The 26292-nt window shown below is 41.4% G+C and overlaps 1 protein-coding gene across 1 annotated transcript in view; it reads left to right on the forward strand.

Annotated features, from left to right (window-relative positions):
- LOC142492434 (protein eva-1 homolog C-like) overlaps positions 1 to 18193 on the forward strand; it is a 51465-nt gene extending 33272 nt beyond the window's left edge. The window contains exons 4-5 of the mRNA XM_075595074.1: positions 4528 to 4680; positions 18003 to 18193. Of these exons, the coding sequence (XP_075451189.1) occupies positions 4528 to 4680; positions 18003 to 18193 (344 nt within the window). The remainder of the gene's footprint in view (positions 1 to 4527; positions 4681 to 18002) is intronic.
- The last annotated feature ends 8099 nt before the right edge of the window (positions 18194 to 26292 follow it).

Here is a 26292-nt window from a genome sequence, read left to right on the forward strand (position 1 = left end):
GTTTAGTTCCAGGGTTTAATTGTAGCTCTCTGTCCAATCAGGTTGACATATATACTGTCTCTCAGATAAGCTCGTATTGAAAGTTATTTAGATTTATGAGGTAACAGATGGTGGATTGCGACAAAATGAACTCTAACTAGAAACAACATTTTAGAACATATGGAATAAATTCAACATAGACATGTAAACTGTAAGTGGTCTGTATGGTTAAGTAAAAAGGGATATCATTGTAATACAGAGAAATGCTGTTACCCAAAGTAAAATTCTGCCCTTTCTGGCAATTCAGAGTGTGTAATAACCACAAAAATTGATTTATAAATCAAAATAGACAGTTTAAAAAAAAAAAAAAGGTAAAATGATGCAAGAAAGATGGGGTAAACTTTCACTAGAAAATTTCTTGTGCAAGCATGAAACTTATGGGCTTAAAAGCATTTGTCTTGTAGTAATTGTCCTCACCTTGACCTTATTCATTTCAATCACTTTCTTCACTGTGAAATCTACCAGTAATTTTCTATTTCAAAGAAATATTCCTGTGAAATATATTTTGCGTTCCTTTTATATCGGTCCCCTATCCATTTTCTTTTAAATGTCTTACAACTTGGTCCAAATCAGTGCAACTACGGTAACACGGAAACAATGCTTCTTTCAATTAGTTCTGTTCCAAGCAGGGCCCTCATTACCTCCTTGTATCTGTGCATGTCTGTCCTCGCTTGTATGTAGCTGTTTTATGTTTTTGTAATATATATAACTCTGTACCCCATTGTATCACGCTGCGGAATATGTTGGCGCTTTACAAATAGAGATAATAATAGATATAGTTTATTAATTAACTACTAGTGCAAGAGTCATCTATAGAATATTTTGGCGGGAGACACAGGGCAGCATAGTTGATGAGTAGAGGCACATAGGCGCCATGTTGTTAATCAGGGCTGTAGTGGATGTAGATGGGAAGGTGTACGGCCTGGGTCATCATGAGTTTGTTGAGCTTAGCCGAGGGGTAGAAGGGTGCTGCTAAGATGTTCTTGAGAGAGAGATCCTGGGGGAAGACAGCCACAACCAAATTGGACCACCTCCACCCCCCCCCCTCCATCAAACTAAGTGTTTCTTGGTATGAGGCTACGGCGCTGGCAACGCCCACATTGAAGCTCTGGAGGCCATCTTATTTCTTGGCAACCCTTTCGTCACTTCCGCACACACTGAAGTCTCAGGGGCCATCTTGATTGCTGGCTTCGAGGAAGCTGCCAGAGCATGGTGTCCATTTTGTTCCTGTTTGTTTGTACTGTGCCTTGACCACTGCCTGTGACCCAGACCTTGCGCCTCTGCTGCCTCCAGTGACCCTGACTACTCTATACTTTTTTCAGGACTCTGTCTCATGGTTAAGGTCAGTGATTTAATATCCCACCTCAGCCCTGCGAGTCGCTTCCTGTCTTGAGACGAGCATCGTTACCCTTGGCCATGGATGGGTTTTAGACACCTGTCCCTAAAGGCCCAGTTGAGCAGAGCCTTGTTGTCCCCCTTGTCTACAGCCCTAACCATCATACAGTATGTCCCAGATCTTGCAACACCATTTGCTAATGTAACATGCAGCTGGAACTCTGCCCCTGACTTTAGAGCGCTGCATTTTTACCAGAATCCTACTCCCCCACTTAAAAGCAGTTCTGTGTATTTTCAGGTCTCTGGCACCAGCTACAGTAAAAACTGAATTAAAAACGATTTAGCCTTACTTGCCCTGGCTAGGCAAGCCCATCATATCAGACACCCTCTAGTTAGCAAGCTGTTATGGAACTGACTTATGACCAGGGTTAGAAGAAACAAATCTTGACAAAGGTCAGTGTGTTTGGCCGAAATGTCGATCTGTGTGGATTAAAAGTTTTCTTTTTTGTATGCAGACCTCTAGAGTGCCAGTTCCTTCTTGTGTTAGGAGGACGTGTCCTGTATTACGACCAGGGTTGTCACCACTCCGGGTTTGATCCGGAGACTGCGGGTTCTGGCGACGTATCTCCAGGCTATGGGGTTACCTGGTAAATCTGCGGTGGCGCTGGCGTCTCCTGGCATCCTCTCGGCATCTCCCCGGCATCTCCCCCCTGCAAATCCCGTCAAGATGGCTGTGAGACGTCAAATGGCGCAACGTGAAATCACAGCATCACGCGGCGTCAAGTTGCCATGACAACGGGTCGCCTTATGGTGTCAAGGCGTCATGTGATGCCACATTGTCATGGCAACAGGAGGCCACGTAACGTCGTGACGACACAGAGGATCTTGTTTTCATGACAACACTGTGCCATTTGATGTTGCGCAGCCATGTTGAAGGGAGGATGTCGGGAGACACCGATAAGTGAAATAAATATATAAAGAAGATAAATGTAAAAACATGTATCTCCGGGTTTGTCTTCAATAGAAGGTGGCAACCCTGCTTACGGCATTTGTAAGTCACGCATGCTGTATGTATATAAGTGCTCTAGTCGGTGTGTTGGCCTGGCATGCTCATTAGTGGAGTTATACAGTAGGTCTGCTCTAACATCTTGAGATTTGCTTTTATGTTTCTTTTCATTCACATCAGAGTAGTTTTAAATCTGGAGAAATAATAAAAATATGAAATCAGCAATTCTACATTTTTCTTTTTTTTGCATTATAGGATTGACACCTGGAGTCTCCGGAGCTGAACCGCATCCATTTCGGCTCTGGGGACCCCCTGCTTCCAGAGATACTTACCTCTGTTGAGGGTGCTGGTATCAGCTCTGGCTGGGCTGTGTGGGGCTATCAAAATGGCGGTTTAAATGTCCTGCGTCACACGGACCAATAGGAAGCAGTGATGTCATCCATTGCAGCTTCCTACTGGCCTGGATGACTGGGGCATTTAAATCTGAGCAGGAGGTTCCAGCACGCCCTACGGAAGTATCTCAGGAAGCAAGGTGTCCCGGAGCTGAAATCAATGGGGTTCATCTCCCGAGACCCTCTGCTTTCCACCTATTACCAAAAGAAAAACACATATTCTGCTGCTTTAAATGACCGTGAAGGCACTTTTAAATATGGCAATGATGAAATGTCTAAGAAATGCATATAAACTAATACCAAATACTGTAACTTCAAAGTTGAAATCACGGCAGATTTCTTGTCTCCTCTTTATATAATCCCTATTGAATGTAATGTGTATTATATATTCAGTGGAATCTATGCTTTTTGGAGCGAAGTTTTGGGTCTTACACTATACAATCTATCTTTAAACTGTACAGGAAACATCAGAAGTAGACAAGGTGATGAGTGCTGTCCTATTCTTGTAAATTAAATTCGTTGGCAAAGTGGAACTATTTAATTATCTTTGCATCAAATATGTAGCAATACTTATTTGCCTCAATGAGGTTAACATTGAATGTTCACATTCCTACATATTCGCAGCCTTAGTCTGAAACTTTACTTACGCTGGCAATTAAGTTGCGCTGCTTCAATGCTGATACTACATACCCTAAAGTCACAACAAATCTGAATATACTAATCTCCATCGAGATGGTCAGGAATAAATTCCTGTTCCAAGGCACTGCCTCTTCTCCTAGAAACTCCTTTTGGTCATAATTCAGAGACCTTGTATTAATAGGTACTGTATGAAAGTATTGACAACAATATAGGAGTCTGTGAGTGACTTGAGAGCTAGAATGACTGTGATGTGATGTTTGTCTACAATGACAAAATATATGGTTTAAAAATAGTTTGGCGTTCAATTAAGGTCTAAGACAGTGAGAAGGACTTATTTATTTATAAAATGTTTTACCAGGAAGTAATACATTGAAGTCTCGTTTTCAAGTATGTCCTGGGCACAGAGTTATGATGACAAATACATGGTTACAAATATTTAGTTACATTAAGTGAGCAGGTTTATACATTATATACAAGACATTACATGCACAATTAGAGATAATACATGTTATAGGCGTATGTAACAGTAACAGACCAGGTTAAAATGTGAGACAGCTTTAGTTTTGAAAGAACTTAGACTGGTGGCAGCATTGGTGAGAGTCTCCAGGAGAGATTGTTCCAGTTGTGGGGTGCACGGTAAGTAAAGGAGGGGCGTCCGGACACTTTGCTGAACCATGGGACCATGAACAGTCTTTTGATGCTATCCCTCCTGTTGAATAAAATCTGAGTCACTGGCCTTGCAGTTACCATAGCTCTATATTAGTTGGCTGATGCCTTGTGCAAATAAAAGGTTTTATGGAAATGTCATTACAGTTTGAACATGATCTTGATCGCTGTCTTACTCATTTGTAATGTAGAGGTTGTTGCATTAAGAACAGAACAAATAGAATACTGTATCTTAAACTCAGTGCTTGATATCTAAGGACAAATGGGATGTTTATCCGCAATCTCCATGTGTGGGTGGTTGACTCCATGAAAGTCAGAGGAAGCAAATGATTCCTTAAAGTGTGGTGCCTGTGAGGCTCCAACAATATTGATTGGTTTTGCTGTCATTTTCATAGCTCTGTATAAGTTAGAAGGCATTGATTGACCACAAGCATCATTTTTTTGTTTCAGATGAATACAAGAGTAAGGTCGCCTGTGAAGATGACAGGTTGAGGTTGACCTGTAAGAGAAACACAGTGATAGCCATTTATTCAGCTATCTTTGGAAGATCACAGGGGGGCAGTCTGGAGTGTCCATACCAAAACCTTGGCATGCCTTCAATAGGTAAGATCAACATAAGTAACCAAAACGATTTCTTCTCAATTCCCTCTATCCCATGTAATATTATTGAGACAAATTATATTTTCATTTGTCCACATCTGTCTTCTATAAATGATTATTGAGTTGCATTCCTTGTTTTTTCTTTCTTTTTCTCAGTTGGAGTTCAATGGTGTTTAAATTTTAATAGGCACCTACGTAGTTAAAGTATCTAGTAATCGTTTTGGTCCTGGAGAATGTTGGTTTGTTGTAGGCTGTGCATGTCACCTTTTAAGGGACCAACATGATGACTCTTCATACATAAAATTAAAGTGTACATAGCTTTCAAAACCCCACAGTTTTCTTCTTCAAGTAACACTGAACCCCCACCCCTCTCAAATCGAAGAAATAACACTGCTTTCTGTAGTAGAGATGAAAGGTGTATATAATATTAAAATATCTTTATTTTCTAGCACCATTTAAAATTATACAAAAACATACCAAATAGTTAAAAAGTATATATACATACTCCTATATCACACTGTGGCGTACCACATATCGTAATACATACTTAAATACCCAATATTGCTGAATAAATAATAGCTGATAATTAAGTACAGTAGCCACAGAAATATATTAATGTGTGCTGGGAAGTTGTAGAATATACTAATGTACTATTCCTCTCTTATTTATGGGAGCTTATATTATGTCGATTCTAAGTGGAATTCTTAGAGGGTAATTCTTATATGCTTTAAGTCCCTATATGGTCATCCACTAAGACTACCAGAACCTTTCTGATTGTATGGTTTTATATTCCACGTGACCGCAGGAGAAATCATCTCATAGCAGACTTCTCACACAAGAGTTCACATTATTGTTGCTCCTCTGTAAGTTGTTTACTATCTTTACCTTTTTCAGGGAAGACAGAAAGAAGGTTAGAATAATGCCTTACTAATGAGTATCTGTTGATTATAAAATCTCGGAAGACATTTGCTATAATCAGATTTTTTTGCAGCTGGTACATTTAAAAGTCATATCAGGCAAACGTTTGCTTCAATAGATAATCACTTCTTGAATGATTACTTAATGTATTTAGTATCATCCTAATACCGACTCCCTGTGAGAGTTTATCCTCTGCAGTGGACATACTCGCAGCTCACATGAGGCCCCAAGTTGGTGGCAAAATACATCATACTGTACGTTGCTCCCACCTAATGGATTTTCTCTCCTAACTGACATGCCTTTTAAGACAATTAGCCACACTCCTTACCACAACCTCCACCAATCGGTGCACCACCTCACTACTATCAAAGAATGCCCCTGGCAAACTCAGACGCCTCTTCCACATGTCATGTATTCTGTACCCCATTTGCAAGGCAGTCTGCTGTAGGTTCTGAGGGATTACTGAGGAGCACCTGGATGCCTGGAACACTTTTTTTCATGCTTCTTTTCTATTTTATGACATTGACCAAGATGCATTTATTATAAGTCCAGGAAGGTGTGCTTGGTCTGTGATGTTCCTATGAGATCAAATGCTTTATTCTGGGCACTGATACTTTTTCTGTATTTGAGCCAAATCTTTCAACAGGCACTATAGCCCTCATCTGGGTTCTTTGGTCCTTCACATGCTCATTGAACCCCGATGCACTTTTTATTTATGTTATAGTAGACTTAACTAAACGAGAAACAGAAACCCAATATGTAGCACTCTGACATCCCTCTGGATGATTGGTGGTAAAATTAAAAGAATATCTTTATTGAAACATAGGTAATAAAATAAAGGGCATTAAAATAACATACAATGACGCACAGGAGACCCCAGGTGGAATAACACAGTGGAAACTCCGGATTTGTACTGGAAAGGTATATGGTAATAATTAATACCACTACCCCTAAATACACCCCTCAGGAAATGAGGGTGTGTGCAGGGCCGCCAACAGAAATCATGGGGCCCAGGACAAATGAAAGGAGCAGGGCCCCCCCCCATAGTGCACCCTCCCCCCCCCCGGACCCATAGCGCACCTACCACGAAAAAATATTTTTTAGCGCGCAACTTTTACTTAACTGTTTTCTTATTGTGATACAGAAAAAAACATTACAATGCAACCTGTTTATTTTTAAATTTTCAACAAAAGATAGGTGACTGTCTCACTGTCTTGTTTTGGAGCTTCCCCCTCCGTCCCACGTGGGGAGCAGGGGGGGGCTGGGTTGCTGGACTGGGATGCTGGGGGGAACGGGCAGCGGGCCCACAGGCAGTGGGTAGGACACCCTTCTTGCCCTGGGCATGCGCGCCGGGACCACAGGAATCGCCGCCATTTTTTTTTCAATTTTTAAAAAAAAACTTAATGAACTGACACTCGGCCAAGCAGGGCCCCCCTGACTCACGGGGCCCGGGACGCCAGAACCGTTTGTCCCCCCCTGTTGGCGGCCCTGGGTGTGTGTATGAGATGGGGGGAGATGTTAATCACCAAGTGAAGGTAGCCTGAGACTGACAGTGATGGTAGGATAACGGTCCCTTGAAAACTAATGTTGTTGGCTGAATGCCAGGTAGGCTACTGAAAGTATCAATACACTATGAAAGAAGCCCATGGACACAGAACTGACACGCAAACATTGGTAGTGTGTCTGTTAATACTGTACACACGGCTCTGGGTGAGTGAATTCTGGTGGTGTTTATTGCGAGTGAATAATCCTCTGAAAGCTAGTCCTGTTTATCAAGAGCCAATCAGGGCTGCCACATGCATCTAAACTGAGAACAATATACTGTAGTTAGAACTGATCACTAGTACATGTGAGCAGTAGTCTTATGCCAGATACATGCACATACCACAGGTGCCGACAAGATTGTAAGAGTAGTAACTGGTGTATGGTAACTCAGGTTGCAACAAGGAAGACCGCAACAAAGTAACTTAGTAGTGTAGTTGCGATCACAGTATTTAGAAAAGACCCAGTGTGTGTAAACAGTGATCTAATTACCAGATCAATGAAAACACTGACTGCACATGGGCGGTGACACATAACCCGGGCAGATTAGCTACTACACGGTGACCCTGGTGATGAGAGGGGAGGCCGTGTCTAATTTGCTAATTAATAATATGATTGATACAGTAGCTTAAGAGGATCACTGAAAACTAGTTGTTATACAATCTGTGGCTCCAATACTGTTATTAATACAATAATGGTGGTTGAGATAGGCACCACTATGAATAAATGAGCTCCTGTACTTAAAATTATTTAGTATATCGGCTAATGTAATGACACACTTGTAGTGATAGGATCACTCACCCTGACCAATAGACAGGGAGTTTTATGCGCATAAAAATGTATAATCTATAAATGTAAGAGAGTCCTCGTTACATACTGTATAGGTGCTTTGGTTACATTCAAAGGGCTAAAAAAAATGAGAGCCCCAAAATATATATATTATACCGCTAGCCACGTGACTAGGGTGGCCACGGGTGGATCCACGAGTAGTGTGTGCCCTGTAATAAAACAGGGACGCCGAAGTGCCACAGGAATATATCCCCCTAGCCCCAGTAGAAGCTCCTTGTGACCTTCGAAACACTGCATGGAGCAATATGTTGTACAAGCGCTGGGCTCCGTAACTTCTCGCCGTGCGAGTGGATCAGTTATATTAGACTTCCAAGTTTTTGTTTGTTTTACCCTTTGCATTTATTTTTCTTCTTTTAGTACAAATTCTTTTCCTTTTGTTTATATCGGAACCTTGCACGTAGTAGCTTTGTGCAGGGAAAAAAGGTCGGTATTCCAGCCTCTTTCCTAATCATTTCATAATCATTCTCTGGAGATTCTTTTTAGCCCTACAAAATGTGCTTTCATTCAGCTCCCTTGAATTTACCCACAACAATATCCCTGCAGAGACATAAATAACGAACACATTATTTCATGTGTAAGACAAATTCCAGCCGTATCGTTCAAAGAGTAATAAAAGAAAAACATATAAACACAGAAATGTTCACCATGCTGCAAACTGGTGCACTCCGAGGAACTTCTGTCCCAGCCAAAGCAGATGCCATATGTTGGGTGCACCTTGAGTCACTCGGCTACTTAGCAATATTCACATCTGTGCGCACCAACCACATAAGACAGGGACTAGGTATGAAATCATAAGTGATAATATCTTCCAGTAAAATCCAGGTGCAACAAGTTGAGATACGATTCAAACAATACAACACAGCCGGGATAAACAAAAAGAAAAGGAAGCGCAAGACCCTCATAGTGTAGTATTTAAAATAAAGTGTACTCATAAAAAAGGTGAGATATGCACGTACAAGAAAATCAATTCAAATAGGCATGCAGGTATAAAAACCACTGCGAAGGAGACGCTCCCACATCTGCTGCACGGAGTCCCATGGAGCTGGATGGTCGTCCTCTCCGAAAGGCTCCGATCCCACCTCAGGAGTATGCCACTGGTATGCGCCTCAACACCTCCGTTCTTCCAGGGTGACCAAGTCCAGAGAGGGTTCGCCTGCCGTAGAACAGTCCGCCCTTTGGGTCCATAGATCGCCTCACTAGCAGCACGTACTCGCCGCTTCAGGGCAGTTCTCCGCTTAGGGGAGGGGAATCCCTCTCGCTGGTTGGCTGAATCACGGAGCGATACCCGACACATCACAGCCCCCAGCTGATCACAGCCCCAGCCGCAAGAGAGCAAACAACAGGGATCTTGGTGTCTCAGTCTCAGTGGTTAGAGACAACATACCAAAGATGAGCCCTTATGCTATGGTTTAGTAGTCCAGGAAGAGCTGAACTTAGCACCCAGTGATATGTATCACAGTACCCCCCCAAAAAAACTCCAACGCGTTTCATGACACCAGGTCACTTCTTCAGGGAAGGCAGACGTATGCGAGTATGTGCTGCTAGTGAGGTGATCTAAAGACCCACAGGGCGGACTGTTCTACGACAGGTGAACCCTCTCTGGACTTGGTCACCCTGGAAGAACGGAGGTGTGGAGGCGAATACCAGTGACACTCCTGAGGTGGGACCGGATGTCACGGTAACTTATGACAGGTTATAATATACACCAAATAACTGGGTTGAACTGAACACGGCTTTAGATATAATAAAGTATATTTATTCCTTAGATAGGTGAACACAGCAGATGATACAAATAACAGACAAGAGGTACACTTACTTAGGGGATGGGGGAATGCAGAAGTTATCAGGAATCTTGATTAGCAATTCCACAGCAATCAGGCATCAATTGTTGGTATCAAAGAAGACAAAGACTGTAGGGTTGACATCAGTTTATATATCTTTTCAACCCTATTCTTACAATTGAGTGCAGGCTATTGGAGAACAATTATCTGCACCCAATCTCTAAAGTGGGAGCATTGTTAACCCATGCCCCCCAGCTAGATGGCACATGCGTACTGGGACCCTGGGGGTCTCATTTCTGTAGCAACACACCCAAGTCAGGGGCACCGGGCAGTCTACCAGATGGGGTATCTGGTCAGGATATTCTTTGTTTGTAGGTGTGAGTTATAGCACCTACAAACCACTCAAGCCCTGCACTTCTCAGCCCTAATGTAAACAGTTAGAGAGGCTGAGCCTTTGATCAGGGTGTCTGTTCTTAGATATTAGGTCGCCCCCCTGACCATTTGCATTCCTCAGTGGGCAGGAATCTTCACAGGCTTTTCTCCCAGCTTTGAAATACAGTACAGGTTTTAATATAAAGACATATTAAAATAACCGGTTCTGTTGGGCCCAGTGGGTCGAAACGGCCCAGTCCTTCTTGCCGGAAGTGACTCTCCATTGTGGCCAAGTTTCAGCCCGCTGCGACCTTCCATATCGGAGATACGCAAATACAAGTTAAACTTTTTATTTCTTTCCTACAAAACTCTCCGCTTTAAAATAAATCTCGTTTTTTCACTCATTTCCCATTGAAATCAACGGGCTCCGTCGCCATAGACTTTCAATGGGGAAACTCCGCCATTGGCGCCTATGGGTTCTGCCGACATAGACTTACAATGGGGAAATTCCGCCATTGGCGTCTATGGGACTCTCCGCCATAGCCTTTCAATGGGGAACCGCCGCCATTGATGTCTATGGGAAAAGTCACGGACCTTTACAGTTGCCCATACTCCGTCTGGTTGGTCGGAGAGGGTCGGAAATGGACTGGAACAGTGACTGCATGCACCCCAAACTCTGGCCCTCTGGTCCTTCCAGAACCGGAGATATGGGCTTACACATTTCAGGATTTCGGACTTGGTCGTTTTCTCGCGCTGCTTTTTGCTCCGCCATTGAAGTCAATGACCTTCTTGGAGCGCGACCCTTTATGGGGGTCCTGGATTCTCGGACCCTGTGGTGGTCGTGTGTGGGGAGGCCTAGGAGCTAGGGGCAAAAATAATTTTATTCCCCGGTACACTAGAACCTAGGGTTCCCACGCCAATTGTCGTTGACCTTGACTGATAGTGAAAAGGCTCTTTTAATAGACATTGTGTCCGCTTTTGCGGTCTGCGGTTTGGACGGCTGCCAACTCGTTCCTGGAGGTCGACGTCGAGGAATCCTCATTGAAGTCAATGGGTCCATTGACTTACAATGGGAAACCGCCGCTCCTCCTCTCGGACGCCACCTGCTGGTCTTCGAGGGAAACAGGTCCAAAACCGCTGGATTCGCCATTGAAATGAATGGAGCTGCAGTGGTGGCCTATGGAGCCTGAAAAGGCGGGAACATTAAACAAAGGGCTATAATCACTTTCTAACTATTAACCCTTGTTCTCCCAGATGGATCCCAGTGTTTATGTGGTGCAGACACTTACATGATGATAATACATTGGAACAGGGGAACACACATTTTCATGTTGCAGCAAGGTAAAAACCACATTCCTGTACCGCAATCCAGTTAACCCCTTGCCTCCCTGGTGAGGTCAGGGGGTGGCCATATGGGGTGCAACCCCTTTAATACCGGGCCAATCCCCCTCTCCCTCTACACCGGAGCCTTTCGGAGAAGACGACCATCCAGCTCCAGGGGACTCCGTGCAGCAGATGTGGGAGCGTCTCCTTCACAGTGGTTTTTATACCTACATGCCTATTTGAATTTATTTTCTTGTATAGGTATATCTCACCTTTTTTATGAATACACTTATTTTAAATACTACACTATGAGGGTCCTGCGCTTTCTTTTTGTTTATCTCGTTGGTGTTGTACTGACATCTACCTATCCGATACAGCAGCAGACACTCTTTTCCTAAAGGGAAGTTTTTCAATAGTGTCTAGTGGTGTTTGTATTGTTTACCATCACATGCTCACTCTTTTATATTGCACTGTTTGTTTGTGACTTTCAAATACTGAATACAGTATACAGCAGGGATAAACCTCACAAACAGTCCAAAGTCCATGAGTCCCACACTCTCTGCTCATCCTTTTTGTCTCTACTGCTGATTCACTGCCCCCAAGTTTAGGAACTCCATCAACCTCAAAACATGCCAAGCTCCTTCAGCCCCACTTCCAGTTTAGCACAATAAATGTACACAACGCATTGATACATAACTGTAACAAACACACATATACCCAGCAAGCTCTCAGAACCCCCCCAAAATTACCACAAAATACATATATGTATATAAGTGTCAAAAGGAGTGCTGCTGGGCGTGGCTAATTGTATAAAACAAGAAACAAAGAAGTCCAGAGCAACATCTAATGTGACAAAAATACACAGTGAAATACCTATATATCTCTTGAAAAAGGGTCATTTAGTTAACCCTTTGGCCAAAGCGTATAAGCCTGCGAGGTCTCAGCTGTTTTGGAGGTCACATATTTTTTTCTGTCTTCCACATATCTATATGATGTACTGACTACGCGCCAGAGGACACCATCTTCTTTCACATATCTCCAAACATAATGCAATTTAGAGTGTTATTATATATATCACACAATGTAATCTCCCTTGAAGCCTGGCACGGAGGGTTACATATGCTATATTATAATAACAGATGGGTTATTAATATATATGAACCATAAGGAATTTGCCAGGGCTGACTTAAGGGAACTGCAATCATCACAACAAAACCAAGATGAGCATAAAAAAAAAGAGAGATCAAATTGCAATTAGAATAGCTGCTGGTGGTGAACCAAAATCCCATGTGTTCCTCATGCCTCAATGCCATCATTAATGTCAGATAACATGCTTTGACATTCTAACATTCTAACCTCTGGGGATCCTTGTGTAGAAAGGCTTTTCTCAAGACTCTGATGTTCCCTGGTACATTTATAAAAATGTGTGTGCTTTGTATGGATGTTTTGATTTTTTCATTCTGAACCAAATGGGAAAATTACCTGAAAATAATACTTCTATCATTAGTAATTCCCATAAAAAGGCATATGTGTGTGTGTGTGTGTGTGTGTGTGTGTGTGTGTGTGTGTGTGTGTGTGTGTATGTATGTATGTATATATATATACATACATACATACATATACAATTGAGGACTGCGCGAGGACTGTGTGGTATGACAGCAAAAAATAGAGAAAATACAAAATAAAATCAAATAAAAGCCTATAAATCAATACATAATCTCTTACTGAAAAATCAATGAAAACTAATAAAATGTGCATAAATGATTACACAAAGGTGTGCTGTGGACCCTCATATACAAACTATATAATTAATCCTTTGGAGTCCAAAATAAGTCCAATATAGGAAAAAAAGGGCACTATCAGGATAAGGGCAGCTTCTTTAAAGGGCACAACGACCTCCCTCTCCACCTGCATAGAAAATAGAAGAAAAAAAGCGCCCAATCCTAGTGCATTACTGTGCAAAAATGAATTTAATTCCCAAAAAAGGCTCATAAAATGAACTCACAAACATAAAAGATTAAAAAACATGTTATGAGATAATACTCATGCTCCAAAGGATCAGGAAACGCCGCTTCTCTGCTACACTGCTCTGTGACTCCACCGCATCCGATATGGCCCTCGTGAATCACCGCCCGCAGGAACTCACGACATCAGGCTCTCCACGAATATATATAGTATACGTTGCTGTAACTTGCTTGTATATCCTACAACAGGGGTGGGCAACTCCAGTCCTCAATGGCCACCAACAGGTTTTCAGGATATCCCTGCTCCAGCACAGGTGGCTCAGTCAGTGGCTCCGTCTTCAACTGATTGAGCCACCTGTGCTGAAGCAGGGATATCCTGAAAACCTGACCTGCTGGTAGCCCTTGCGGACTGGAGTTTCCCACCCCTGTCCTACAAGGTGTACCATACAGAAGTTAAAGTATCCAAAGTACAACGTAACAATGCACACCAGGTAACTGGTTGGGTGCCCTTATGACCTTCATGAGGTCCGGCACACTGATGATCATTGTGACGGTCTGCGAACGTCATCAATTTAAAAAAAAATCCTTTTCATGGGGGAGAAATTGGGGAACGCAGCCATGGTGGGGATGCCGTGACCATGTGATGGCTGAGGAGTGATCACATGGTCAGGACTTGCATGAGGGGCTTCGGTACTCTGGTGCCGCAACCCCATCCAGCACTGAAATTATCAAGATCACATTATTTGCATGCATGAAAAATAGAAACAATATGTTTCCTCATACGTAGTATAAGCTCTGCAAAAGTCCATACCACCATCATATCGCCCATATCCAGCAAAGCCATCATTAGATCTCGGATCTAAAGGGAGAGTGATCCCAAATCCCCACTGTTTTAAAAGCAATAAAACATTGACATTTATGATTTTTGTAAAAAGGTTAAGTATAGTGAAGATGCGATATTGTATTATTTATTGGGCAGTTAAGCCAATAAATTACCAGGCTCTGTCTCACATTCAGTATCTTCTTGCTCTGCCATGCATGAAGGAGGTCAGGAAAAGAGCATAAAAACTCTCCAAAGCATTTGATCACCATGAACACATTAAAAGTTTAACTAACCAAAAAGGGGATTATATCATTTTTGTAGGGTAGAAGATTAAGTAATATTGAGAGAAAAAAATAATCAATATAAACGACGATTAATAATTCAGCTTTAAAGATTGAAGTCCAATTCCTCATTATTTCATGATTATTTGGGGTTACTATTTGATTCCTAAAAAAAGGTGCTGAACTTGGTTTCCATGAGTTCCCTATAAATATTGCATAGCAACTTTTGGACTCTAGATTCAACCAGCGTCTAATGTGGCACCCTCCTCTACCCAAACTCTGCATCCAAAATCCAGTTCTAGGCAGTGGTTTCAGGAAACACACAGTGTTTGTTAACTTAAATTATTTTGTCAGCCTTAGGTATACAGTAGGTGCCATTTACTTGTCAACATGTAATTATGTCATGCCAAAGCCTGATGTGTTGATGCTCTGTTTCCACCAAGCCTAAAGAATCGAGCTTTGGATACCAGTAATTCAGATATCTAATGACAGCAGTACATGTCTTGCAACCTAACTGCAGATAGCAATGAATTAGTTAAAAAAAGTAGTTTGTTATATAACTGCCCCATTCGGTAGTGTGCTTCTGGGCTTCTGGCAACAGAGTTAGCAGGTGACAGGCTTCTTAAAGCTAGCTTCCGACGAGTCTCAGTTATGGGTCGCCGGTGTACAGCTAAGCACAAGATTAAAGGTTAAACCTATAGAATTCTTCAGGCAATTATTCAGTCTTAAGCCTACAGAATCTGTCAAGTATTCTGTCTAAATATACATTCCCTTACTGTGTGTGAGGTCAGAACTGGAATGCCATTTTAATTTGTAGATAAAAAGTAGAAAGCTGCTCGGATATTGGGAAAAACATTCAGTGTCAGAGGAGTCTTGTATAGAAACTGAAATGAAGACTTTTGACTGCTTACCAAGATTCCTTTGTGTCTGTAGTGTTTTATTTTGTGTAATATCCTTTTTTTTTATAGAGAGATGCAAACTTTTTTGTAAATATATTTCATGTGGATTCTCTTTTTTTTGTGTCATCATGCTGAAGTCCAGACATCTCCCTTTTTTTTTAATGCATTATTTCTATAAAAACAGAAATGCAAATAAAATTAGGAGGCTTACAATAACCATGTCAATGTAAAAAGCCGATATCCGCAGTACTTGTCTTAAAATAACAGCATTCTATCCATATACTTTACCCCAGATGATAAGATTAAATGTCCTCTGGAGCTTCCAATGCTTTCATGCAGTCTAGATGAAGAAACGTGAAATCGAGAGAGCAGCACTCCGTGGATCGCTGTATGTTTGGCTTCCAGAAGCTCGGGGGGACATTTCATCTTATTAAGGGAGGTACAGGCATACCCCACATTAACGTACGCAATGGGACCGGAGCATGTATGTAAAGCGAAAATGTACTTAAAGTGAAGCACTACCTTTTTTCCACTTATCGATGCATGTACTGTACTGCAATCGTCATATACGTGCATAACTGATGTAAATAACGCATTTGTATCAGGCTCTATAGTCTCCCCGCTTGCGCACAGTTTCGGTGCAGGTAGGGAGCCGATATTGCTGTTCAGGACGTGCTGACTGGCGCATGCGTGAGCTGCCGTTTGCCTATCGAGCGAGATGTACTTACTCGCGAGTGTACTTAAAGTGAGTGTACTTAAACCGGGGTATGCCTGTACTGTGTTTTGTAGGCGTCAGAATGAGCCAGAAGAAAGGGTCAGTACCCTGAAACATCGGTATTTCCGCCCTTACTCTGACTTTTGCATAGATTTTGAGGCTTTATTTATTGCCTTCAGTCTTTCCCTTCCTTACATTGATATATTGATATATACAGGGGATTGGATTCTGCATCAGCTGAATACTGGGGGTGCACTCAGGGATAATAGTACTTAGGAAACTATGAGAAAACAGAGTGCCTGTTTGGATATGCACTCCACCTTATATGTGTAAATTATGCATACTGGAAAGAGGTGGTGTATACCACATCCACTGATTTGAAGTAATATTTTATTTATTATTGAACAAAAGGAAAACAAAAAAGTAGATTAAAACTAAAACTCGCAACTGCAGCTCAATGCATTATTTAAAATCAGTGGAGGTGGTATACACCACCTCTTTCCAGTATGTATAATTTACACTTATAAGGTGGAGTGCATATCCAAACAGGGACTCTGTATTCTCATACATTGATATATTGCCCTGTTTTTCCCCTATATTGGGGATGGATGTGCCTTCCACAGTATTTTTGATACTTTTAATACCTTTAGCACTGTAGTGCTGACACATCATTGATCCATGCTTCTAATTTTCCCTGACATTCTGTATGCTGTCTGGGGATTTGTCTGTATATGCAGTTTCACTTATCAGTAAACATACCATTCCTTGGTTCAAAGCATCTTGATATACGTGTATTCTATAAGAGTTTGGTGTAGATTTTGATGTATGCTATATTTATTTGAGAATTGACAGGGATTCCCTATCACCTTCACTATTTTTTGGCATCAGCTTTTTTATATAGCTTGTGCTGTCTGTCATATATTTCTACTTTATTAAACAACGTTTGGCGAGAAACATGAGTACAAAAAGGAATATACCTGAGTGATCTGGGAAATATGTTTCAATAATTTGAATACACTTCGCATATCCAAGTTAGCATATTTCCAAGATCTCACCCTCTCTAGCCCTATCTATCTCCCTCAATCCATGAGGAACCATAGATTCTTATACAGGCTGTGCTAGTTTTACTAAAAGAATATGAAAATGATGTGTAGACAAGAGACAACAAACCTTCTGAATAAGAGATCCTGGGTCTTTATGTATCAAGCCCTTTGTTTTTGATGAGGTCCAAGAATGGTTTTTTATCTGTATCTGGAGTTTGTCAGATTTTAGAAGGTTACATTTCGGATTATTGACTCAGGTGCACAAGTTACTGACAGACTTGGCTGATTTAACTGATGCTAGAAAAAAAAAAACCAATCAGAATTGATTTAGAGACAAACAAGGATACTTCCCATTGCAATATTGTGCAAAAGTTTCTCCTTCCCTTCTATGGCTAATCCGAATAGATTATGTGTAAATTGACTCTGGGTAAAAACAATGGAAAAGCAGTCCCCTTCCAAAGCTTGATTCTGGAAAAACTGTAAACACATTTCATGTTGATCCACAAAGTTTGTCTGGACTGCTGCTATCGTTCTTTTTCTTTTAAACAAATGGAAGCTAGGAAAATATTGGATTATTATTTACTAAGGCGTGCTACTTCACAAGGCCAGCACACCATCATAAATATTTCCCACTTGAATAGGCTGTAATTAAGGGGCTTTTTGCATGGAAGCATGTAGCAAGTATGGAGTAGCACTTATTCGTAAAAAAAAGAGGACGAGAGGTTATAAACCATAGAAGGTGTTACAATGATCTTTTACTGATTTTCTAACTTAATGCACATATTTAGCATAGTGTATTTCCTCCTTGTTATTAGAGTGCCACTCAGCTTCAGCCCTTCCATTGATGACAAAACGGTGCCAAGGAAGGAGAAGCTGTAGTGTATATGCCAGCACCTATGAATTTGGAGATCCGTGCTATCCTGGAGTCCGCAAGCACCTCAATGTCATCTACACCTGTGGTAAGTCCCAAGCTAAAGCTGCCCTTTTCAGCATTGTGTACCAGTAGCTATTTAAGATTTACTTTCATCTTTCATTCTTATTTAAAATGTTTGTTTTTTATTCCAACTATAAGACAGCTGTTTTCCTCATTATTGCGCCAGTTTTTTTTTCTTTTGAAAAACTTGTTGAATCCAAGTTGTTTTTTAATTAACTTTTTATTTCACATTGGATTGAAATAGGGGGACTTTGCAGCTGAACCCCATTCATTTCAGCTCCGAGGACCCCTTGCTTCTGGAGATACCTCCAAACAGGGTGCCGGTAGCTCTTCCGCTCGACTAGCAGGATTCCCGTTATAGCGGTGTTTCAAAGGTTCAACCCCCTGCGGCCAATAAGAGACTGTGATGTCATCATTTTCAGCTTCCTATAGTGCCATGTGATGCGGCAGCTTTCAACTTTTAACCCCAGCTAGCTCAGCCGGAGTGGTTACCGGCACCCCATATGGAGTTAAGTATCTCCTGAAGCAGGGGGTCCCCGGAGCTGAAATGGATGGGGTTCAGCTCCGGGGACCCCCTGCTTCAATGCTGTGTTATAAAATGAAAACGCCATGAATTGTTCCTTTAAAGAGCAAATCCAGGTGCATATATCCACACTCTGAACAATGGATGCCACATGACAATGGTTTCTGGGGACTGAAAATGTTGTGTCATATCTAGAGTATGTACAAAGAGTCACAGCGGCAACAATGACGTGGATTAATCATCCTTTTCTCATTTGTTACATCCTTCTATGCGATTATGATGAATGTTTAAGAAGTTTATGTTAAATGGATGTAAGCCACTGAGAACGTCTTTACCCTAAAAGATACAAAAATGCTGAGGAGATGGGGCAGCTTGCATGATGGGGAGGGTCTTCCTGAGAAAGGAAGCATACCATTGCAGTGTTATCTATTGCAAATCCCATAATCGTTTGCATAGTTATTACAGAACTTGTAACATTATACTGCTCGCACCTTAACACCTACAGTATGTTTGTTAGGTTGCTGTGGAATAATCACTTCCTAGTGATAAAAGGATCGTGTACATCTGTCAGGTATTTCATATTAACAATGTATCTGCGTCAGTCCATGCAGACCTTGGTATGCCATGAGTGGGGCAGCCATCAATTTCACTCACAGGCTCATCTTCATAGAATTTACAAAGAAAATACAGTATGCTTCTTTTTTTTTTTTTTTCAATATGTGCAGGCAACATGAGATTGAGAGAAATGTGGCACTACGCCAGATTTGTAGGCATCAGAAAGCACTCACTCCGAAGAGATAGCTGTCCGTGATATGACTGCACAAGGAATCTCTTTTATCATTGCCAGTAAAATATACCTATAAAACTTATCTTGAAGGGGGCGGTGCGTCGTCGGAGCAAAGTTAACTAATGGAAGAGGCATGTTTGAAAGCTTTAATGTTTGTAACTGGCATCTCTAAGAAATACATTTGAAATACACGCACAGAAGTTTTTTGGAAATATGTTTTCAGGCTTCTAATGTTTGCAGAGTAGGCAAATACTTTGGCGTGTTTTTACATTCTTTATCTCATCTCTTTTTGTCAATCCTGAAATCCATAGCTGAATGAGTTTTTTCTTGCAAAGTAATTACGGTGCCTTGATTAGGCAAACAGATCCGCATACAGTAGGTACAGTATCTGACAAGCATGAAATCACTGAGAATGTAGCACGGGGGGGGGGGGGGGTCCATGTTTTACTGCAGTCTGGTTTAACATTGAAGGTGTTAAACGTGGTTGAGTTGTTCTAAGGAAACCAATTACAATAATGTTGTGTAGATGTTTTCTTTCTTTTTAAGGGCTTATTGCATGGACATATTTTATCCAACCCCAGAAGACCCCCCCGCACTGTATAATCATTTTAAGCTTCCATATACACATACAGTTTTTTGGGGGGGTTTCTGTTCTCCGAGATGTTAAAGAAGCCTTAGCTGGTAAGAAGTGTGCAGGCATAATTGTCAGTCAGTGGATCGTTATAGATTACAAATAGGTACTTTGGGAGTTAATAATTGAATTACTGTAGTGCAAATCAGGGCACTATTGCATGGAAACTACCTTTGACTTTAATCTGCGTTCCTGTGCAAAAGTCCCCGATCGGCACTATTGCAGTTTCATGAGTAACCTCCTTTGACTCTCCACATTTAAATAAAAATTAATACATATATATATATATATATATATATATATATATATATATATATTATATATATATACCATAATATATCCAGTTAAAATCAACCCCACACTGATGAAACCCATCAAGGTCGAAACAGCTGTCTGTGGGTGGTTTTCTGGGTATGCACCTTAACCCTGGCTGTGCTCAAAGCTGTGACCATGCAGCAAGCTTAAGCCTATAGGGAACCATGTTAAAAATGGTTTTTGAGGCAAAAAGTGACATTGTGTGCTCATTTGCATGTCATTTCCCAGAATCCCTTGCTGCAGTGGAAGTGCTGTATGCTGGGTGATAATGGGGAAAGGCGGGGTTGCAGACCTGCCTAAGACATGCAGATGAGCATACAGTTGTATTTGCATATTTGCTTTCCTGTGGAGGGTTTTTGTCACTTTTTTTACTCACCATTACTCAACTCAGTATTATTGTGTGTATATATATATATATATATATATATATATATATATATATATATGTGTGTATATATATATATGTGTGTATATATATATATGTGTGTATATATATATGTGTGTATATATATATATGTGTGTATATATATATATATATATATATATATATATATATATATATATGTGTGTGTGAATATATATATATATATGTGTGTGTATATATATTAATATATATATATGTGTGTATAATATTTTTATTTATTTTATTTATTTATAAAATATTTTACCAGGAAGTAATACATTGAGAGTTACCTCTCGTTTTCAAGTATGTCCTGGGCACAGAGTAAAACAAAATAATACATGGTTACAAATACAGTTACATAAATGAACAAGGTATACATTATATACAAGACATTGCATGCACAGTTAAAGAAAATATATATTATGAGCGTATGAAACAGTTACAGACCAGATTAAAGTGTGAGACAGCCTTAGATTTGAAAGAACTTAAGCTGGTGGTGGATATGAGAGTCTCTGGTAGGTTGTTCCAGTTTTGGGGTGCACGGAAGGAGAAGGAGGAACGTCCGGATACTTTGTTGAGTCTTGGGACCATGAATAGTCTTTTGGAGTCTGATCTCAGGTGATAGGTACTGCATGTGGTAGGGGTGAGGAGCTTGTTCAGGTAGCTGGGTAGCTTGCCCAGAAAGTATTTGAGGGTGAGACAGGAAAGGTGAACTTTGCGCCTAGACTCTAGTGATGACCAATCTAGTTCTTTGAGCATTTCGCAGTGATGTGTGTTGTAGTTGCATTGGAGAACAAAACGACAAATTGAATTGTAGAGGGTGTCAAGTTTGCTAAGGTGGGTTTGAGGAGCCGAGCCATATACTATGTCTCCATAGTCAATAATTGGAATTAGCATGTGCTGTGCAATACGCTTTCTGACCAGGAGACTTAGGGAGGATTTGTTCATGTAAAGTACCCCTAGTTTGGCATAGGTCTTGGTTGTCAGGGTATCAATGTGCATCCCGAATGTTAAGTGGGAGTCAAACCATAAGCCCAGGTATTTAAAACTAGTGACAGGTGTTAGGGTGGTTTTAGCGTTGGTTCTAATCAGGAGCTCAGTCACTGGAAGCTTTAAGAATTTAGTCTTGGTCCCAAATACCATTGTTACAGTCTTGTCAGTGTTTAAAAACAGTTTGTTTTGGGAAATCCAGTTTTCGAGTCTCAAAAAGTCAGACTGAAGTATGTGTTGAAGGTCAGAGAGGCTATGGCTGTGTGCAAACAGGATTGTGTCATCTGCATACATGTGTATTGAGGCTTCCTTACAAGCTGTGGGAAGATCATTAATGAACACTGAGAAGAGTAGGGGCCCCAAAACAGAGCCTTGCGGGACACCACAGGTGATATCCAGGGGGTTGGAGTTAGAGCCTGAGATGGACACATGTTGGGATCTTCCTGATAGGTATGACTGAAACCAGTTTAAAGCATGTTTCCCTATTCCAGAGCTCTGGAGTTTGTTAAGCAGGATAACATGATCAACTGTGTCAAAAGCCTTTGCAAAATCTAGGAATACTGCACCAGTGAGTTGTCCCCGTTCCATTCCGCACTGGATTTCATTGCAAACTTTTAGCAGGGTAGTTACGGTGGAGTGTTTGGGACGAAACCCAGACTGGAATTGGCTAGGGAAATTTGTCTTGGTGTAGAAATCGCTTAATTGGGAGTGGACACATTTTTCCATAACTTTGGATAGAATTGGGAGAAGTGAGATTGGCCTGTAGTTTGAGACAGTGTTTTTGTCCCCACTTTTGAAGATTGGGACAACTCTGGCAGTTTTACAGGTCTTAGGGATATGGCCTGCAGACAGGATAGAGTTGACTATGGACGCAATTGGTTTGGCAATGGCTGGGGCACCAAGTCGTAGGAACCTAGATTGTAGTAAGTCGGGTCCACATTGGCTGCTTAGTTTTAGTTTGAGGAGCGCTTGTGTAATCTCCTCTTCAGATACTGGGCTAAATTGAAAATTGTGGGCAGTGTTGGGAGGGGGTGGGACTATAGGGGTACTCCCAGGATGAGATTCAGATTTGGGGTTTGTGCTGCGTTTCGCTAATAAGTTAGTGGCACACCCCACAAAGTAATCATTGAATGCATTTGCAATGTCAGTGGGGTTTGTCAGAGTAATATCCCCCTTAGTGATATTACTTGGTTGTTGATGGTTAGGAGCCTGGAATATATTGTTGATAACCTTCCAGAAGTTAGCTGGGTTTGATGTATTTTGGTGGAGATTGTCAGAGTAATATTGTGCTTTTGCATACCTTGTTTGCCTTGTGCACACGTTCCGCAGGCATCTGTAGTGATTGAGATCCTTGGTAGTGCCAGTTACTTTGTAGCTTTTCCACAAGGCATCCCTGAACTGGTAGAGTGCTATAAGGTCAGGTGTAACCCATGGAAGGTGGGCCCCCCGTACCCTTATTTTGCGTAGTGGAGCATGGGTATCGCAGAGTTTTAAGAACTCGGATTGGAAATAGTCGAGCGCAGAGTCAGGGTCGGGAATTAAATCGATTCTGTGCCATGGGCAGTTGGTAAGGTCATCCAGAAACTGTTGTGGGTTAAAGTTTTTAAATGTTCTAGTGAGGAGAACTTTAGGGCTTGAATGGGGCGGTTTAATTTTCCTTACACAATACCCTATTGCATGGTCACTGAAAATATCAGGAAGGATGCCAGAGGATTGGATTCTGCTGGGGTTTGAGGAGAGAATCCAGTCTAGCAAGGAATGGTTATGCGACTTCAGATTTATTCGTGTGGGTTGGGAAATGAGTTGCGATAGGTTAAGTGACTTGAGTTGTATCTGGATTTTGTGGTTTTTAGGGTCAAGCCAATTGAAGTTGAAATCCCCTAGAACTATCAGCTCACTCTTCTCATTCAGAGAGGAAATGGAGGCAAGAAATTGGGTGATATCAGTCAAGGATTGTAGAGGGGCTTTAGGGGGGCGGTAGATGCCAGCAAGCAAGATGGGCTTAGAAAAGGAGAGGCAGATTTTGCCAACTAGAGTTTCAAAAGAGGGTGGACTTGGTGGGCAATGTAACAGTGTAAATTGTAAGGTGTCTGCAATATAAAATAACACCCCTCCTCCTCTCTTTGACCTATATATGTGTGTATATATGTATATATGTATATATGTATATATGTATATGTATATGTATATGTATAATTTGTATTGTTTTTGACCACCATGTTTTAGAAACCAACACACTTTAATCTCCCAGTTTACCACCTCTTTTGGGCATTAACGCTTTCCCCCCCAATATACTGTACAGTATGTACTGGGAACACTTTTATCTGCTGTACCATGTTCCCCAGTATTATTATTTTGTTAATCTATTTTTTGTTTTGTTTAAAAGCTGCGTAACCAATTGGTACTATCTAAATAAAAATATACTTGCATATAATCATAAACCATAAGTACAGTACATATAAGGAATATGAAGCTGTTTTTTTATGAAGCACTGTGTATCAATATGAAATACAAAGCAACGGAGGCTGGTATTTGTGAGCTCATTTACAGTATTTCCCACTCTGCTTTCCGTGGCTGGTTCGTTCCTGCTTCACAGGTACAGCACTGACGCGTCTTCTGCATCACCAATATGTTAAATGTATGACAGTACAGTCTATCGCGGGGATGGCCAAATCCAGTCCACAAGGGCCACCAGCAGGTCAGGTTTTCAAGATATCCCTGCTTCAGCACAGGTGACTCAATCAGTGGCCCAGTCGAGCCACCTGTGCTGAAGCAGGGATACCCTGAAAATCTGACTTGCTGATTGCCCTCGAGGACTGGATTAGGCCACCCCATATCTAGTATTTTTGATTTACAGTATTGGCAATATTTCCCAAAAGAGTCATCTTTATACAGGCATACCCCGGTTTAAGGACACTTACTTTAAGTACACTCGCGAGTAAGGACATATCGCCCAATAGGCAAACGGCAGCTCACGCGTGCGCCTGTCATCACGTCCTGAACAGCAATACTGTCTCCCTACCTGTACCGAAGCTGTGTGCAAGCGGGGAGACTATAGAGCCTGTTACACATGTGTTATTTACATCAGTTATGCACGTATATGACGATTGCCGTACAGTACATGCATCGATAAGTGGGAAAAAGATAGTGCTTCACTTTAAGTGCATTTTCGCTTTACATACATGCTCCGGTCCCATTGCGTACGTTAATGCGGGGTATGCCTGTATATTGATAGTGCATATACACACTCTGGTTTACATATACAGTACAGCTTCTACTGGTAGCAGTTGGTGATCGGTGGAAGGATTAAGATAAACTCTGCAGTGTATGTGTATTAGGGGAAAAAATCATTTTAAAGGTCCATTCACTTTAAGTAGAGAATTAAATCAACTTTTCTAGCTTCTATCTTATATTAGTGTAAAACATGTCATTCTTTGACAGGTACTGCTGCGTCCACGTTTATCCTACAACATACCCGAAATTTTTCGGGCATGTTTGCTGATGGTCACGGGCATTCTGCGCGCGGCCCGAAAGCGGCCCGGCAACAGCTGATAACAGCTGATAGCGCTTAGCGCTAAACAATGGCAATGCCCGCAGGCGCACAAAACGGCCGAGAAACGGCCGTGAACGGGCCGCATCATCCCGCGATTTGCCCGGGATTTTTAAAATCGCGGGGAAAAGGCCGCAGAAGAATAAAGGCGTCCGCCAGTGTAGTGTCACTATGTTTTTTCTTGTACGCATCCCTTGCTCCATAAACTTCTATATATTCCTCCTCTTACATTTCAATAGGATCAACCTTGTACACAGAAACCCTTACCCACGCAGACGTGGGATCGCCCGCCAACACCTACAACTTTTTCGTATATAGACACGAACGACTCTTCTGGGAAGAAAGAAGCCTCATTTATAATAGGTTGACAGCTATGACTTTATTTAGCCTGATAGCGCACTGATAATGCGCAAGTAATGGTATGTGATAAACGCACACTTTACATAAAGGTGTGTGGGGTTAATGATCAGCTTGTTACTCCGTTGAGTTTTGGAAAACAACTTTTGCATTATCATGACAAGTCTAGCTTTCATATCAACATGTAATCTCTGTAAGCAGCGTGTTTGTAAGATTAATTCATCAAGTATTATTGGTGCGCCGTATTTTTATCTCAGTATGGCATTATAAAGTGATAATTCCAACTCTTTGAAGGTGCTTTGTACTGTGCGACAAAGTGCTCGGATTGTCTTATTTTTTATTGTAGGAGCGCGTTTTCTATTCTTTGCATGTTTTACATGACTTAAAATAGTACAACTTGACATTGCCCTGCGTTTTAAAGCTAATTGAAACAAGCACAAGGAAAACTGGAAGTAGGATTAGATGACAATCCTTCATGTACTGGAAGAGTCCACTAGCAGTGCCAAGAAAACAAATGAAAATTCCCACTGCATAAAAAAGGCATTCCTGTCCTAAGAAGCAGCAAGAATGAATTACTGAGGATTTGGGGATGTGCCAAGTGAAGACAGAGGTATG

Source organism: Ascaphus truei, chromosome 4, assembly GCF_040206685.1.
Source record: "Ascaphus truei isolate aAscTru1 chromosome 4, aAscTru1.hap1, whole genome shotgun sequence".
NCBI classification, from domain to species: Eukaryota; Metazoa; Chordata; class Amphibia; order Anura; family Ascaphidae; genus Ascaphus; species Ascaphus truei.